Raw genomic sequence first — 18,323 nt, 5'->3', positions numbered from 1 at the left:
TACCCATCCTAAAGAATTAGCGAGGTTACGCTTTAATATTGAAGATAATATTGAAACCACTGACCATGGGCTTTTCTCATATCAGAAAGTTCATTGTTTTTGTGTTGGCATTCAAAAATGGCTGAAAGAAAAATTTCCATCATCATCAGTATCTCAAGAGATTTTATAACATTAAAGATAATCAACGATGCCCCCCCGAAATCTTTAAAATTTATGAAAACACCAAAAGGACCAAATTTGTACTCTTTTATGATTGACATTCCCGATGATTCGTCATGCTGAATACACAATGTGATCCCCTTGCGAATATGTATTATTATTTTTATTCATTTACTTATTTTTATTTGTGACTGTTGTGTGGTTCTCACTGTTGCTGAGGTCGAGTTAAAAATTTTTTTTAATGCAGCCATGTTTATGTTTGATTTGTCAATAAAATTTCTTTAAAAAAAAAAGCTCATTTTGACAATAATAATAATAATAATAATAATAATAATAAACCTTTCACAGACATGCCGATGTTCATCACGTGACCACCGGCTCATTTCCGGGCATTTGAACGCGGCGCTGCTCCGATTTAGCCACAGCCGTCTGTCCGCTCATTCCGCGCAGCAGCTAACTTGTGCTAACAAAGAAACACTGCAGAGGACCAAGAAGAAATTGGTGGTTTTAAAGAAGAGAAGAAATGAACGTGTTGGATGTTGTGTCAAGTGTTAAGGTGGCTGATGCAGATCAGCTTTGTTCATTTAACTTGAGCAAATCAGTTTCGTACCTGTTTACGTTGGAAGTGGCTGTTAGCTAAGCAGCGCTCTAGTGGCGAAATTGGGAACTAGAGTTAGAAACAAACCGAACAGTCGATGTATTTGGTGGTGGCTATTCGTACATACAGGTATGTGAGAATAGTGCGTTTTTGCATATTTAAGCATTTTTAAGTTTCTGCTAAAGTGTTTTGCTTGACTTATAAATCAGTCTTTTGAAGGCGCATGTTAGATGTAAAAACATTTTACGACAATCATGCTTACACAATATTACCGTAAATGGGTGCGAATTGCCGTAAAGCGGTAAAAATGTAATAAAAATGTATTTATGAATCAAGTACAAACAAAACAGGCACTGTACAAAATCTTGAAGTTGCTGCGCACATAAAAATAAAAGAACATAACAGGCTCATTGTGTTTTATTTATATATAATAAAAGGAAAAATATAGGGTGACTGAACATTTACAGACCAAATTTGTTCTAAAAGAAGCTACCTTTGAAGCATTATTGGATTCAATCAATGATCAAGACTTGTAACAAAGATTTAACGAAAAAAACATTTGTGTATGTAATGTTTGCCTAGTAAAATTATATTTTTTAATACCAAAGTCATTACAGTTATTCAGAAAAAAAGTTAAGTTTCTCTGTAATGGCACCAAACCACAGCCCAAAGAAAGTCAAAAATCTACAGAAAGACATAATAGAAAGAGATAAAACAGGGGCCTCATGTACAAACTACAAAGCGTGTGTATGCACAAAAACGCTCTGTCCTTCTATCAGGAAGGGCGACCACCAAAACAACACAAAGTGAAATGACCGTGGAAATGTGCGGTGCACCACACAAAGATCATCACGTGTCTATTGTTCCACTGAAGACACATATAGGTGATGCTGGGAAACTGTTAATAGTGTGAAACAAGAAGTCATCAGAGTGATGTGCACATCAGAGAAATAAAGGGGTTTAAATATTCTTCTGGAGAATTTGATTGTGGACTTCCTTTTTTAAATTATTATTATTATTATTTACAGCAGCTCAGGAATCCAAACTGACCAGTTGAGCTGAGGACCAGGGGCCTCATGTACAAAGACTTGCGTGGACTTTCTACTAAAAGTTGGTGTACTCCAAATCCCTGAATCTGGCGTAAGCACAAATATATTCTGATGTATGAAAGTGTGTGTAGGCATGAATTCACGCATGTTCCGTTTGTACATCCGACTGAATGTGGAATTGAGCGTGGACCCAAAGTCCTCCTTGGCCACGTCCCATTTAAATATGCAGTTTCATGTAAATAGGCCCTTTGAGCAGGGATTCCCCACGACGTCACATCAGACAACATGAACACAGGAAGGAAATGATACTATATATGTCTGGAAATTACATGGAGACAGCAGGGACAGTTTATTCGGTATGCTGTTAAACGGGTTAATCATGAAACTGGAAAAATGTTTGTAGGAGTTACAGAATGTGTGTGTGTGTGAGAGAGGCCGACACAGAACAGCGCATACACACTGACATTAAAAAGGTGAGGCACGCCTCCGTTGACAGTGTGACATTCACAATTTACACACAAGTTTATTGACAAATACTGAACACAAGAAGCTTGTTAAAAAGCTCTGCAGCTCACCATCAAACAAAAATAAAAAAGCCTTTAATAATAAAAACATATTTGAATGTGTACATGCCCAAATGTGTCCACGCTGGTTTTCGTTTGGAACAATTACACAACTAAACTATTTAAACACAAGCTCCCCCCCTCATTGCGCACTGTGCCGCCTCCACATATGAATTGAACATTGATGGAATGAAAATGTTTCCTATTAATAGAAACAAATTCATCATGTGATGGCGCCTTTAATAGCTCTGATTAAATTCTGGCTCTTGCTGCAAAATGCGCTGTAATGTTGGAATGTACCTGATGATATTTGGATGATTGTGGCTCAGCGCAGTGTTCGCTTGACTGATCAGCCAGCTCCCACTGGAATGCCCCTGATGCCAGGAAGCCCACCCAGCATGGTCAGCACCTGTGTGTGCACACAACCCTTGGCTCCTTGCCATATTGGTCCACAAGATCCTCTAGCAACACCACTGTTAAGCTGCGTTTACACATAATGACGACAAGTCACGAATGCCACGAAGTACACATTCTTGGCCTTTATTTTTAATGTGACAGAGTTCAAGGGTGATCTTGACACTGTCAGGAGAACTGTTTGTGTACACACTGTGGACATACCAGAGCGCTGTCAATATTTTGTCAACGTTATGTCAGATTATTTATTTATTGCCCTCCAACAGCCTGGCGTCCGTCCAGTTTGTACCCCGCCTCACACCATATGACTGCTGGGAGAGGCTCCAGCTCTGTGTGTCCTGATCTTGGATAAGCGGTTGAAGATAAATGACACCATCTCATAAAAAATCAGATTTAAAAATACAGGCAGTGTTGCAAATCAGTGAACATCCCATCCATGAAATTTTACAAATTCATATAAAATAAAACATCAACTTTATAATTAAATTTGTCGTGTAAACATTGTCTGGTCTGTTTGTGGCAGTAAGGTACACCAATCGTACAGGGGGCAGCACTTCTCTACACATGTGGATCATATGCTTTTAGATTAATATTTCAGATGAAAATGGTACGTTATCATGATGGGGTTCTGGGAAATCTAGTATTGCATTTTGGAGGTTTTAGGTGTGTTCTTTTAAATCTTGTGTCTGTGAGCCGCTTTGAAATATGAATCAAAGCACTTGTCTCTGTGTTGTGGACACCCAGCAAATGGCAAGAGCAATGGACACGCCCACATGTCACCGAGGTGGTTACTTTTGAGAGGTGGTGGTTTCCCTGGTTGCACAGTTCCACATTGTGGTGGATGCAGCAATGTTCTACACAAACACGTGTTCCCAGAGTGTCTGTAATTCCTTCATACAATAACGCTGCTGTAATGCTGTAATCAGGACAAACACCACACTCTACTGATTTATTTGTAGGACAGTGAATGTTGTTCCTAATTTTATCCTTTGAACTACTTCATTGCAGACATGCAGCAGCTGTTAGTGAGTAAAGAAGTTGTCCTCCCTGAGGAGCAGGAACAGAATCTGAGTCTGGACCAAAAGGCCTCTCACCACCCAAACATTAAAGAGGAACAGGAAGAACTCTGGGTAAGTCAGGAGGGAAAGCAGCTTCCTGTGCTGGAGGAAGCTGATATCATGAAGTTCTCTTTCACTTTTGTCTCTGTGAAGGGTGAAGATGAAGAAAAACCACAGTCATTCCAACTTCAAAGCCAACGAGATGAGAGCACAGAGGTGGAGCTTCTTGCCAGCAGCTCGACTAAAGATGCAACAGTGAAGACAGAAGCTGATGGAGACTGTGGAGGATCACAACCAGTCAGTAACTCAGATCCATGCAGTCATTTAAAATCCGAAACTGATGGTAAGAGTCCTGACCTTTCTGACTGATGACATACAGAGTTAATGTAATGCCTAAATCCTAAAGTCCCCAGCTGAGTGCCGATATTGTGGAATATTCCCCAGTGAAGGAGAGACCTGCCTCAATGCAACTTCAAATCACAGAGAGGAATCTAATTTGTTTGTGCCTGTGTACCCAACAGCAGTTCAGCATACCAAGTCTCCTTGGAGACTCTTAAATCCTGGTCCCACCAAATAATGAAGGATGAACAGTGAGCCATGCAGCATGTTTTTTTTTTTTTTTGCTACAAGAGGGTTTCTTCAATTATTGTGGGAAAACAGTGGCTCTGAGAGGCTCTTAGAGGCATTATCTTCAGTTAACGAGGCTATCAGGCTCAATAGGCGGGATGGGCTGGACGCAAATGCACAACGCTGGAACACAGTTTAGAGGAGACGAAACATTTACTTGGTGAACAAGCTGGGGTCGGTACACAGAAAGGCAATCCAAACAGAGCAACAGGATCAGAAACATCAAGCGAGAAAGCGTGGTCAGAGTTCAAAGGCAGGAAGTCAAAAACACCGATGAGGCAACAAAACAAGGCTAGAGAACAAGAACAAGGCTGGAAGTGAAGGCACAAGGTGGCGAAGGACAGAGACAAACTCTGAGGCTTATAAGGCACCCAGGTGATTAATAGCAAACTCAGAACAGGTGTGTGGAGAAAGTCCCAGAACCAGGGTGTGGCCAGACAGAGAGAGACACCCACCAAAGAACCAGGAGAGAGAGGCAAGAAACAAGAAGACAGAGAAAATCCAAGCAGAAAGATAGAGCAGAGACAGAGCAAGAGATAGATGGAGCAACAACAACCACCCAGAAAACCAAGAACCTGACAGAGGCTCATCTCTGAGCGTGGCACGAATTTCAAGATGTTCAAAATTTAGCTCCAACAGCGTGGGGCAGTTTGTGTGGCAGCACCCTGACATTGGGGTGAATGTGAGGCATTATTGTAAAGCGCTTTGAGCATCTGATACAGAAGGAAAAGCGCTATCTAACTGCAGTCCATTTACCATTCTTTCTTTTTTATACAAATGAGAAAAATGACATATTTTACAAAAGCACATTTATTTGTAAACACCAACACGTTACATTGATTCACTTGTGTTGAAGAATGAATGAATGAATGAATGAATCAACCAATCAGTATGAGCGGAGGCTTAGTTTACCCATAATCCCTTTGGTGTGTTAATGTTCAAATCTTCAGAATTATTGCATTATTTTCAAATTAACAGATATGTGTTATATATCACTTTGTACATTTTAAGAGTTTACATTAATGTAGTTATTCTATCCGGACTAATTTTATTTATAAAGCAAAACCATAATTCAAACCTGCTTTCTATTTCAAGACCTCTGCCTCATCACTGGACCACTGTATCCTGTCAGGGTAAATGATGCTCTCCTACAGCAGGGGGCAGCATGCACAATGACAGAAGCGCGGGGTCGTTGGCTGTTTGGGTTTGTGATCGCTGTTGGTTCTATTAGAAGCTTTGGGGTGTTTAAACTCAAAATCAGCTTCTTAGTAGCTGAGACCGTATGGGAGGCAAAATTGAAAGTTATCAGTTATCTGTAGCTTCCGATAAGTTTTTAGACAGTTTATCAGTTTAGCGTTAAAAAATAACTTTTCAGTTAGCTGATTACCAGTTATCGAAGCTAACTTTTTGGTTAGCTGTGCCCACCACTGCACAGGGGGCCAGTGTGAGTGACCTGCTTACCGAGCCCGCAGACTCTGTAAGCGCACTGGAGGCAGTGAGAGCGAGGCCTTAGGCTCTGGCTGCTGACATCACTTACTTTGATGTTAATAACTATGAGCGTTATAGAATTTACATGCAATTGACATTTTTCCTGTAGCCAGGTATCACAGTGTTGTGATGACCTTCATCTCAGGTTATGTTATGCTGGGTGGCAAAAGTAAGCTCATTCCTGATTAGGTCAACCAAAAAAACATTATCCCTGCACCATCAACTGAGTAGCATGTTACTGAGTCACTGCCATTCAACATGCAGAGAATATCTCTCCTTCCTTTCTGTCTTTTTGCCACCTCCTCCCTTCTCGTAACAGTTTATCACCTTAGGAGCTCTCTTAAGGACTAAAGCCTCAGTCCCACCGAATAATAGGTCATAAATAATGAGCATGCATGGGTGTGTCAGAGATTATTTGAAGAATAATCCATGTTTTAAGCCGTCTCGTATCCGCTACTAAGGCACCTCCATGTGCCTCTCTGTACCTCACGTATCAGGTATCAGCCTCGAGTGGGCCATGACTTACCTGTCATTTGAGCCCCGTCCAGCCTCGAATGGCTCGTGTCGCTGCATATGATCCACGTCAAACCACATATGATCTATGTAGTGCCATGTAACATGACGTTGGTGCACTTTTAGGTATAGGTTGGGTCCACACCTCCACCCCTCCCACACTTGTTCCCTTTAAACTGTGGGTTTAAAGCAGGGATGGGCAATCACGTGCCATAAAGGGCCGAGACACTGCAGGTTTTCCGTGCAACCAGTCACCTCAGCAGGTAATTTCATTAATGATCAGGTGTCTCAGCAGGTGATTTCATTGACAACCAGGTGTTTATGTTCAGAGGAGAAGCTCATCAGCAACCCACCTGCTGAGGTGATTGGTTGCACGGAAAACCTGCAGTTTCTCGGCCCTCGATGCCCACCCCTGGTTTAAAGGGAACAAGGGTTTCAAAGCACTGCTTCGATCTACAAATCACTGCTTCGATCTGTGAATCACTGCTTCGATTGTTTCAAGGTTCAAAGCAAAGCCGCGCTACAGAAACGGTTGATTTATATGGAAGAAACGAAACATTTGCAGTAAAACAAAGTTATTTAACAACTACTTGATGACTAAATTAGTTGACAGCTATTTTAATAATCGATTAAATTGATTAGTTGTTTCAGCACTACTAAACACCTCTTTCTGTCAGATCCCGTTTGGGGTGTGTGTGTGTGGAAGGGGGGTTGCCTGTGCGATCTTTCAATATTATTGTTAGAGCAGAATTATGTTTTGCAACATTTATACATTCATTCTAATTATATTCTTTTACAACATGAATTGTATGGACATTAATAACATGCAACACAAAAATGTATTTAATGCCAGTTTTTTGTGGGCCCCCCCCCATGCTCTGGGCCCTGGGTACATAGTACCCTTTATCTCCCCCCCAGTCTGACGCCCCTGATCTTGACCCTAGTGTATTGAAAAACTATCGGGCGATATCAAATATATCATTTTGCTCTAAAATTCCGGAAAAAGTGGTGCCACGGCAGCTCGTAGACTGTCTTACTGAGAATACTCTCTTTGAGCCACTGCAGTCTGCTTTTAGAAAATATCATTCCACAGAGACTAAAGTGGTGAATGATGATCTGCTTGCAATGGATTAGGACACCACTACGGTTCTGGTGCTGTTAGATTTCAGCAGTGGTGGGCACAGTTCCGATAAGCCGATAACCGATAATTATCAAAGATAATGTTTTCAGTATCGGATTATCTTTTTAGATAACTTTAAAAACCTTTATCAGACTAATTATCTTGCGATAAATTTTTGTCTGATAATTTTTAGACCGTTAACGTGGTAAATAAATCCAAACAGCTACAGACATTTATAAAATTTAAAATCAGTTGAGCACCTACTTGTTAAATGTTTTGTAGCTGATGTGTAGTTCTACCCTCTACAAAACATAGAAGAGCTGCTTCAAGAAGAAACCGCTCTAGCCTCTGTAGGCAACTGGTCCCAAAAAAGAAACTCATTTCTTTTAACCCCATACTAATACGAGGGCAATATCACCCAAATCATCCAGAGGCATTCATTTTTAACTTGTTTCAGCTTTTAACCAAACTAATTTTGGACAAGTTATTTAATTTAATATCATGTCTGAAGTTTTATAAAGTGAAAATATCAGCTATATGTTTTAGTTTTAAAGTAATGCACTAATTTTTAAGGTTTTAGTGTGGATATATGCTGTGTCCAGGTGCATTATGGGTAGGATAGGGTAATCTCAGTACGTTCACGACATGAGAAATGCATTTGAAACACTGATCAGGCTCTACAGACAACAGCATTAAACTCTAGTGCCTAAAACTCTTGTAAATATATTCTCTGGGTTTATAGACATTGTTATTGTGTCTGCATTTATTAAATTCCATGCATCTTAAATGTAGCAGACACGGATTATCTGGAATTTTGTTTTGGCATGTTTTCAAGGTCTCTACTGCCATCTACTGGCCAGTAGTGTTCATGGCAGTATTGGCCCTGAAGCTGGGCTGATATACAGTAGTGTTCAGAATAATAGTAGTGCTATGTGACTAAAAAGATTAATCCAGGTTTTGAGTATATTTCTTATTGTTACATGGGAAACAAGGTACCAGTAGATTCAGTAGATTCTCACAAATCCAACAAGACCAAGCATTCATGATATGTACACTCTTAAGGCTATGAAATTGGGCTATTAGTAGAAAAAAGTAGAAAAGGGGGTGTTCACAATAATAGTAGTGTGGCATTCAGTCAGTGAGTTTGTCAATTTTGTGGAACAAACAGGTGTGAATCAGGTGTCCCCTATGTAAGGATGAAGCCAGCACCTGTTGAACATGCTTTTCTCTTTGAAAGCCTGAGGAAAATGGGATGTCCGAGACATTGTTCAGAAGAACAGCGTTTGATTAAAAAGTTGATTGGAGAGGGGAAAACTTATATGCAGTTGCAAAAAATTATAGGCTCTTCATCTACAATGATCTCCAATGCTTTAAAATGGACAAAAAAGCAGAGACACGTGGAAGAAAATGAAAAACAACCATCAAAATGGATAGAAGAATAACCAGAATGGCAAAGGCTCACCCATTGATCAGCTCCAGGATGATCAAAGACAGTCTGGAGTTACCTGTAAGTGCTGTGACAGTTAGAAGACACCTGTGTGAAGCTAATTTATTTGCAAGAATCCCCCGCAAAGTCCCTCTGTTAAATAAGACATGCGCAGAAGAGGTTACAATTTGCCAAAGAACACATCAACTGGCCTAAAGAGAAATGGAGGAATATTTTGTGGACTGATGAAAGTAAAATTGTTCTTTTTTGGGTCCAAGGGCCACAGACAGTTTGTGAGACGACCCCCAAACTCTGAATTCAAGCCACAGTTCACAGTGAAGACAGTGAAGCATGGTGGTGCAAGCATCTTGATATCGGCATGTTTCTCCTACTATGGTGTTGGGCCTATATATCACATACCAGGTATCATGGATCAGTTTGGATATGTCAAAATACTTGAAGAGGTCATGTTGCCTTATGCTGAAGAGGACATGCCCTTGAAATGGGTGTTTCAACAAGACGATGACCCCAAGCACACTAGTAAACCAGCAAAATCTTGGTTCCAAACCAACAGAATTAATGCCTCGCAGATGTGAAGAAATCATGAAAAACTGTGGTTATACAAATAAATACTAGTTTAGTGATTCACAGGATTGCTAAAGAAGCAGTTTGAACATAATAGTTTGAGTTTGTAGCGTCAGCAGCAGATGCTACTATTATTGTGAACACCCCCTTTTCTACTTTTTTTACTAATAGCCCAATTTCATAGCCTTAAGAGTGTGCATATCATGAATGCTTGGTCTTATTGGATTTGTGAGAATCTACTGAATCTACTGGTACCTTGTTTCCCGTGACTATCCAGGGTTCGGACCAGGAAGCAGAGTTGTAGTCTTACACACCTCTCTGCAGCTTCTCTCCCCCTGCCATCCCCTCATTACCCCATCCCCGTAGACACGGTGCCTGCTCCCAGACCACCAATAACCAGCAAAAATCTATTTGCATTTATTTCCTCTAGGCTGGACTATTGTAATTCATTATTATCAGGTTGTCCTAAAAGTTCCCTGAAAAGCCTTCAGTTAATTCAAAATGCTGCAGCTAGAGTACTAACGGGGACTAGAAGGAGAGAGCATATCTCACCCATATTGGCCTCTCTTCATTGGCTTCCTGTTAATTCTAGAATAGAATTTAAAATTCTTCTTCTTACTTATAAGGTTTTGAATAATCAGGTCCCATCTTATCTTAGGGACTTCATAGTACCATATCACCCCAATAGAGCGCTTCGCTCTCAGACTGCAGGCTTACATGTAGTTCCTAGGGTTTGTAAGAGTAGAATGGGAGGCAGAGCCTTCAGCTTTCAGGCTCCTCTCCTGTGGAACCAGACCCTGAACCATCCCTTAGTTATGCTGCTATAGACTTAGACTGCTGGGGGGTTCCCATGATGCACTGAGTGTTTCTTTCTCTTTTTGCTCTGTATGCACCACTCTGCATTTAATCATTAGTGATTGATCTCTGCTCCCCTCCACAGCATGTCTTTTTCCTGGTTCTCTCCCTCAGCCCTAACCAATCCCAGCAGAAGACTGCCCCTCCCTGAGCCTGGTTCTGCTGGAGGTTTCTTCCTGTTAAAAGGGAGTTTTTCCTTCCCACTGTCGCCAAGTGCTTGCTCACAGGGGGTCGTTTTGACCGTTGGGGTTTTTACGTAATTATTGTATAGCCTTGCCTTACAATATAAAGCGCCTTGGGGCAACTGTTTGTTGTGATTTGGCGCTATATAAATAAAATTGATTGATTGATTGTTTCTCATGTAACAATAAGAAATATACTCAAAACCTGGATTAATCTTTTTAGTCACATAGCACTATTATTTTGAACACTACTGTATTTTCAATCACTGTACTCGGCTACAGCTCAAACTGTACCACAGAACCGCATGGTGTAAAAGTTCAGAGCGCACGATTTATGTTCTCACAAACGTATGTCAGACTTGTGTTTCCAGAAGCAAAATGTAAACAGAAGCTTTTTTTTTTTTCAAACTTAATTTACAAAAAACTCTCGATGGGAGTACAGAACCCAGGAGAGGTCATTTAAAGTGATATTTTTTTCTGGCCATGATAATTTGCACACGTTTTCCTTTAATTGAGCCCACAAATTAATAAAACGTGCTCTTAAATTAATAAAACCTGCGCACGTTTTCCTGGCCGTGATAATTCGTGCGCACGTTTTCCTTTCATTCAAAATGAACTTCATAATATGACCTGAATTGTCATCCTAACAACAGGAAGATGCACATTTTACCCAGAATCCTTTGCGATCTGTCTGTGTTTGTTACAAAACTTCAGAATTAGTGCATTATTCAACATTAAAGGATATATGTTATATTTTAACTTTGTACAAATGACAGAATTGGCATTAATGGATTTATTCTATCAGTATTTATTTTATTTATACACCAAACCATAACTCAGCATTGCTTTATTTTCCAAGACCTGACGGGAGCATTGTGATTGGGTAGAGTTGAGCTTCATGGCTCCTCTCAGCTTGCTTCTGGGCTGGAAGCCATGTAGTAAACAAGAGCTTCCAGCAGGGGGCAGGATGTTCAAAGACAGAAGTGCTGGCTCATTGTTTGGGTCTGTGGTCGCTTTTGCTGCTACCAGAAGTGATCGTGGTGTTAAAACTCAAATTCAGTTTATTAGTAGTTGCAAATGTACCAGAGACAATACTGGAATTTATCGGTTATCTGTAACTACTGATACATTTTTGGGTGGTTTATCGTTTTATCCTTATCAAAGATAACTTTTCAATCAATCAATCAATTTTATTTATATAGCGCCAAATCACAAGAAACAGTTGCCCCAAGGCGCTTTATATTGTAAGGCAAGGCCATACAATAATTACGGAAAAACCCCAATGGTCAAAACGACCCCCTGTGAGCAAGCACTTGGCGACAGTGGGAAGGAAAAACTCCCTTTTAACAGGAAGAAACCTCCAGCAGAACCAGGATCAGGGAGGGGCAGTCTTCTGCTGGGACTGGTTGGGGCTGAGGGAGAGAACCAGGAAAAAGACATGCTGTGGAGGGGAGCAGAGATCAATCAATCAATTTTATTTATATAGCGCCAAATCATAACAAACAGTTGCCCCAAGGCGCTTTATATTGTAAGGCAAGGCCATACAATAATTACGTAAAAACCCCAACGGTCAAAACGACCCCCTGTGAGCAAGCACTTGGCGACAGTGGGAAGGAAAAACTCCCTTTTAACAGGAAGAAACCTCCAGCAGAACCATGCTCAGGGAGGGGCAGTCTTCTGCTGGGACTGGTTGGGGCTGAGGGAGAGAACCAGGAAAAAGACATGCTGTGGAGGGGAGCAGAGATCAATCACTAATGATTAAATGCAGAGTGGTGCATACAGAGCAAAAAGAGAAAGAAACACTCAGTGCATCATGGGAACCCCCCAGCAGTCTAAGTCTATAGCAGCATAACTAAGGGATGGTTCAGGGTCACCTGATCCAGCCCTAACTATAAGCTTTAGCAAAAAGGAAAGTTTTAAGCCTAATCTTCAAAGTAGAGAGGGTGTCTGTCTCCCTGATCTGAATTGGGAGCTGGTTCCACAGGAGAGGAGCCTGAAAGCTGAAGGCTCTGCCTCCTATTCTACTCTTACAAACCCTAGGAACTACAAGTAAGCCTGCAGTCTGAGAGCGAAGCGCTCTATTGGGGTGATATGGTACTATGAGGTCCCTAAGATAAGATGGGACCTGATTATTCAAAACCTTATAAGTAAGAAGAAGAATTTTAAATTCTATTCTAGAATTAACAGGAAGCCAATGAAGAGAGGCCAATATGGGTGAGATATGCTCTCTCCTTCTAGTCCCCGTTAGTACTCTAGCTGCAGCATTTTGAATTAACTGAAGGCTTTTCAGGGAACTTTTAGGACAACCTGATAATAATGAATTACAATAGTCCAGCCTAGAGGAAATAAATGCATGAATTAGTTTTTCAGCATCACTCTGAGACAAGACCTTTCTATTTTTAGAGATATTGCGTAAATGCAAAAAAGCAGTCCTACATATTTGTTTAATATGCGCTTTGAATGACATATCCTGATCAAAAATGACTCCAAGATTTCTCACAGTATTACTAGAGGTCAGGGTAATGCCATCCAGAGTAAGGATCTGGTTAGACACCATGTTTCTAAGATTTGTGGGACCTCTTCAGATACCTTATCTGTTATCGAAGTTACTTTTTTGGTTATTTGTGCCCACCACTTGATCTCAGTGCTGCATTTGATACCATGGATCATCATATTCTACTTGATAGGCTAGAAAATTATTTTGGGATCACTACGGTGCGCTTGCATGGCTGACGTCATACTTGAACAGTTGTTCTCACTGTGTTTTATACAGTAACACTACCTCTAACCTTAGTGACATGAAATTTGGGGTTTCACAGGGGTCTGTCTTAGGTCCCCTGCTTTTCTCCCTTTATATAGCACCCCTTGGGCACATATTGCGGTGTTTTGGGATTACCTTTCACTGCTATGTTGATGATACTCAGTTATACGTGCCGATAACTGCTGGTAATCTCATTCACATAAAATCCTTAGAAGATTGCCTTGCATCAATTGGATGTCTAGAAACTTCCTACTTTTAAACTCTAAGACTGAAATGATAGTTCTTGGGCCAGTGAGACATCGGTATCAATTTGACCAGTTAACGCTTAGCCTAGGCTAGTGTGTCATACATCACATTGACAAAGTGAGGAACCTTGGGGTAATTTTTGATCCTACATTGTTCTTTGACCTCCACATTAGAACTATTACAAGAACTGCTTTCTTCCACCTGCAAAATATAGCAAAGATTCGTCCCATCCTGTCTATGGCTGATGCTGAGACCCTGATCCATGCATTTATCTCTTCTGGATTGGACTACTGCAATGTTTTATTTTCTGGTTTACCGCATTCCAGCATTACGGCTCTCCAATTGGTTCAAAATGCTATTGCCAGACTTTTGACACGAAGCAGAAAGTTCGACCACATTACACCCATTTTGGCATCCTTTCACTGGCTTCCTGTCCCAGTGAGATCAGATTTTAAGGTTCTGCTACTAGTCTAAAATTATTCATGGACTGGCACCTCCCTACCTAGCTGACTGAATTAAACCTTACGTACCGGCCCGGGCTTTGCGTTCTCAGGGTGCAGGACTACTCTGTGTCCCTAGGGTGAATAAGAAGTCTGTGGGTCACAGAGCTTTCTCTTATCGCGCCCCTGTTCTGTGGAATGATCTCCCTGCGTCAATAAAACAGTCAGATTCTGTGGAGACTTTCAAGTCCAGATTTAAGATGCAGTTATTTTCCCTTTCGTATGGCTAGCATACTGGCAGAGTATAGTTCTGCACTTTTTACTCTTTTAATTCATTTTATTAATAAACGGAGCGTGCCGTGGCCTCAACTTTACCTAAATTCTGGGTCTTTTAGTGAAGCTTAGGGCTATTGGCCGGTTATCACCTTAGTATTTTAATGCTGACAAATTATACAGTATTTTTTGTCTTTTTGATGCCTGATTCTGTTTTTTCTCTCTGTTTAAGGTGCAGCTCCATCCAGAGATGGGTGTGGTATTTGTGCTGGAAACCCTCCTGTCCTGTGCACCAACAGCATTTCCTTCATATTCATTTTGTGAATTGTTCTGTAATTTATGAACAAACAGAGGGTCACCCCTTTGAGTTTGGTTTGCTTGAGGTTTCTTCCTCAGAGGGACTTTTTCCTTACCAGTCTTTGATGTCCTGGAGAACCAGTCTGTTGAAGCACTTCATTATTACAGGTGTATTACAAGGCAATGAATCTGAAAAATCAATCATGATTTTGTGATTGTTTCATTGCTGTTATATTGGAAAACACAAACAAGGCTGTAACTCTGCACAGCCATATGCAGAGATGACTCGTGACACTGGATTGTCTGAGACCAGGTCAAGTCTGCGTGGAAGATAAAACAGACATGCCTGATGTGCATTTCCCCAGCATCTGTTCCATTTATGCAATAACTTACTGGTGGTAATCTGAACTCACCATGTTGTTTTGTTTGAATGAATGCTGATCTAAGATTTATTATCATTCCAATTGCTGCTTTGCAGATACACAGCAGTTGTTGGCAAGTAAAGAAGAAATTCTCCCTGAACAGCAGGAGTGGAATCTGAGTGTTGACCAGGAGGACAATAAAGAACAAGAAAGGCTCTGGATACATCAGGAGGGACAGTGTCTTCATCAGCAGGAGGAGGCTGATACCACTCAGTTCAGTTTCACTGCTGTTCCTGTGAAGACTGAAAATGATGATGAGAAGCCACAGTCATCACAGGTTCATCAAAGCCAAAGTGATGAGAGCAAAGAGGCTGAGTCTCTGGCCAGCAACTCAACAGTACACAGAAAACTAACTGCACAAGCAGATGGAGAGGACTACAGAAGACCACAACCAGCGAGCAGCTCGGGTCTGTATAGTAATTTAAAACAAGATATTAATGGTAGAAGTTCAGATAGTTCTGAAATTGAAACTGATGACAGTTACGAATGGAAACAGACCAGAGAACTGAAAAACGTCTCTGTTTGTTCTAGTAGGTGCAGCATTACTCAGGACCAACATAATTGCTCTGAATGTGAACAAGCATGTGGTCACATGAATGATTCAAAGCAGTGTGAACGTGAAAAACCATTTAGCTGCCCTCATAGCGGCAAAGGGTGGAGACAAAAGGGCACGCTGAAGGAAGCCATGAGAATTCATACCGAGGAGAAGCTATTTAGATGTTCTGAGTGTGGTAAAAGATTTAGACTAAAGTGCTATATGAGCGCACACATGAGAATTCATACAGGAGATAAACCATTTGGCTGTTCTGAATGTGGGAAGAGATTTAGACAAAAGTGCAATCTGAACACACACATGAAAATTCATATACTAAATAAACCACTTGCCTGTTTTGAGTGTGGTAAAAGATTTCGACAAAAGTGCACTCTGAACACACACATGAAAATTCATACAGGAGAAAAACCATTTAATTGTCCTCATTGTGGTAAAAGATTTAGAGAGAAGGGCGACCTAAACAAACACATAAAAATTCATACAGGAGCGAAACCATTTAGTTGTTCTGAGTGTGGTAAAGGTTTTAGAGAACGGGGCAATCTGAACAAACACATGAAAATTCACACAGGAGAAAAACCATTTGGCTGTTCTCAGTGTGGTAAAAAATACAGACAGAAGTGTCATTTGAACACACACATGGAAATTCATATAATAAATAAACCATTTGGCTGTTCTTATTGTGGTAAAAGGTTTAGCGAAAAGTGCCATTTGATCTCACACATAAGAATTCATACAGGAGAAAAACCATTTGCCTGTTCTGATTGTAGTAAAACGTTTAGAGAAAAGGGTAATCTGAACAAGCACATGCGAATTCATACAGGAGAGAAAACATTTGGTTGTTCTGAGTGTGGGAAAACATTTAGACAAAAGTGTAGTTTGGTCTCACACATGAGAATCCATACAGGCGAGAACCCATTTCACTGTTCTGAATGTGGTAAAAGATTTAGACAAAAGTGCAACCTTGATAAACATACGGGAATTCACACAGGAGAGAAGGCATTTGGTTGTTCTGAGTGTGGAAAAAGATTTAGAGAAAAGTGCAATCTACAGAAACACCTGAGAATTCATTCAGGGGAGAAACCATTTTGTTGTCCTGAGTGTCCTAAAAGATTTACACAAAAGTGGAATCTGAACGTGCACATGAAAAATCACACAGGAGAGAAACAATTTAGATGTTCTGAGTGTGGTAAAGCATTTGGAGTAAAGGGCAATCTGATAAAACACATGTTTATTCATACAGGAGAGAAAACATTTGGTTGTTCTGTGTGTAGTAAAAGATTTAGACAAAAATGCCATCTGGACACACATGTGAAAATTCATACAGGAGAGAAACTATTTTGCTGTTCTGAGTGTGGCAAAAGATTTAGAGAAAGTGGCACTCTGAACAAACACTTTAGAATTCATACAGGTGAAAAACCATTTAGCTGTTCTGAGTGTGGAGAAAAATTTAGTCATAAAAGCAGTCTTAATACACACATTAGAATTCATACAGGAGAGAAACCATTTGACTGTTCTGAGTGTGGCAAAAGATTTGGACATAATAGCACTCTGAAAAAGCACATTAGAATTCATACAGGAGAGAAACCATTTGACTGTTCTGAGTGTGGCAAAAGCTTTAGACATAAAAGCAGTCTGAACAAACACCTTAAAATTCACACAAGAGATCTGTAAATATCTACATTGGAAAGTATGCAAGGAACTGGAGGTGGAAGTAGAGGGACACGTTTGGGAGTATGAGCCAGCACCAGTCTGATCCAATGGAAAAGTGACTGTCTTTTATGACAAAGAGATCCCAGCAGGAAGACATATCGAAGGAGGTGCAGTAAAACCTGATATTGTCATTTGGAACAAGCAAGAGAAGACAGCAAAAATTATTGATGTGACAGTCCCCAATGACTATGGCCTGAATAGAGCTGAAAGGGAGAAAATCACGAAATACCAAGACCTTAAAAATGATCTACGAATAACGTGGTCATTGAAAGAAATTGATATCATACCAGTTGTGGTGGGAGCAACAGGGCTTATGAAGAAGAACCTGAAGAAATATCTTGAGGCAATCCCTGGTCACCCAAGTGCCCATGAGGTGCAGATATGCGCAGTTAAAGGAACAGTTACCATGTTGAAGAGAGCCCTTGGATACAATGCCAGTAATGATTAATGATTAGGATGCAACTGTAGACCCCAGGTTTGTGGCCCATTGCACTCTGTAAAAAAGAAATTGAAGAGAAATAAAAGAGAGATATCTTGAGGCAATCCCTGGTCACCCAAATGCCCATGAGGTGCAGATATCCGCAGTTAAAGGAACAGTTACCATCTTGAAGAGAGCCCTCGGATACAATGCCAGTAATGATTAATGATTAGGATGCAACTGTAGACCCCAGGTTTGGGGCCCATTGCACTCTGTAAAAAAGAAATTGAAGAGAAATAAAAGTGAAGAGAGAGCTTTTGGCTCCTCTAGTGGGTAACTCAGACCACCATGTGGAGAACACACAAGATTTTGTGAACAAGATCAAGGACCTGCAGCTGGAGGCAGATGAAACTATGGTGTCATTTGATGTGACTTCGTTGTTCACCTGCATCCCCACCGCTGAGGCCATTTCAGCTGTGAGGGAGAGACTGCTGGAGGATGTGTCTCTACCTGAAAGGACCAAACTCACACCAGACCACATCTGCCAACAATTGGAGATCTGTCTT

General features: G+C 40.7%; 1 protein-coding gene across 2 annotated transcripts; it reads left to right on the top strand.

Annotated features, from left to right (window-relative positions):
• Window positions 1-652: 652 nt before the first annotated feature.
• Window positions 653-17,315, top strand: LOC117500797 (gastrula zinc finger protein XlCGF57.1-like). Of its 2 annotated transcripts, XM_034159581.1 has the most exons (5): window positions 653-886; window positions 3,792-3,913; window positions 3,995-4,184; window positions 15,133-15,522; window positions 15,634-17,315. In XM_034159581.1, exons 2-5 carry the CDS (start codon window positions 3,794-3,796, stop codon window positions 17,298-17,300), a joined length of 2,367 nt encoding a protein of 788 aa, XP_034015472.1. In that variant the 5' UTR covers window positions 653-886; window positions 3,792-3,793; the 3' UTR covers window positions 17,301-17,315. The 2 variants fall into 2 exon arrangements, with proteins under 2 accessions (XP_034015472.1, XP_034015479.1); XM_034159588.1 differs by lacking the exons at window positions 653-886; window positions 3,792-3,913; window positions 3,995-4,184; window positions 15,133-15,522 and adding an exon at window positions 1,314-1,320 and having other exon boundaries at window positions 15,794-17,315.
• Window positions 17,316-18,323: the final 1,008 nt, after the last annotated feature.

The sequence above is a fragment of the Thalassophryne amazonica genome, chromosome 2 (genome assembly GCF_902500255.1).
Source record: "Thalassophryne amazonica chromosome 2, fThaAma1.1, whole genome shotgun sequence".
In the NCBI taxonomy this organism is placed as follows: domain Eukaryota; kingdom Metazoa; phylum Chordata; class Actinopteri; order Batrachoidiformes; family Batrachoididae; genus Thalassophryne; species Thalassophryne amazonica.
This window is presented reverse-complemented; position numbering and strand designations above follow the sequence as displayed.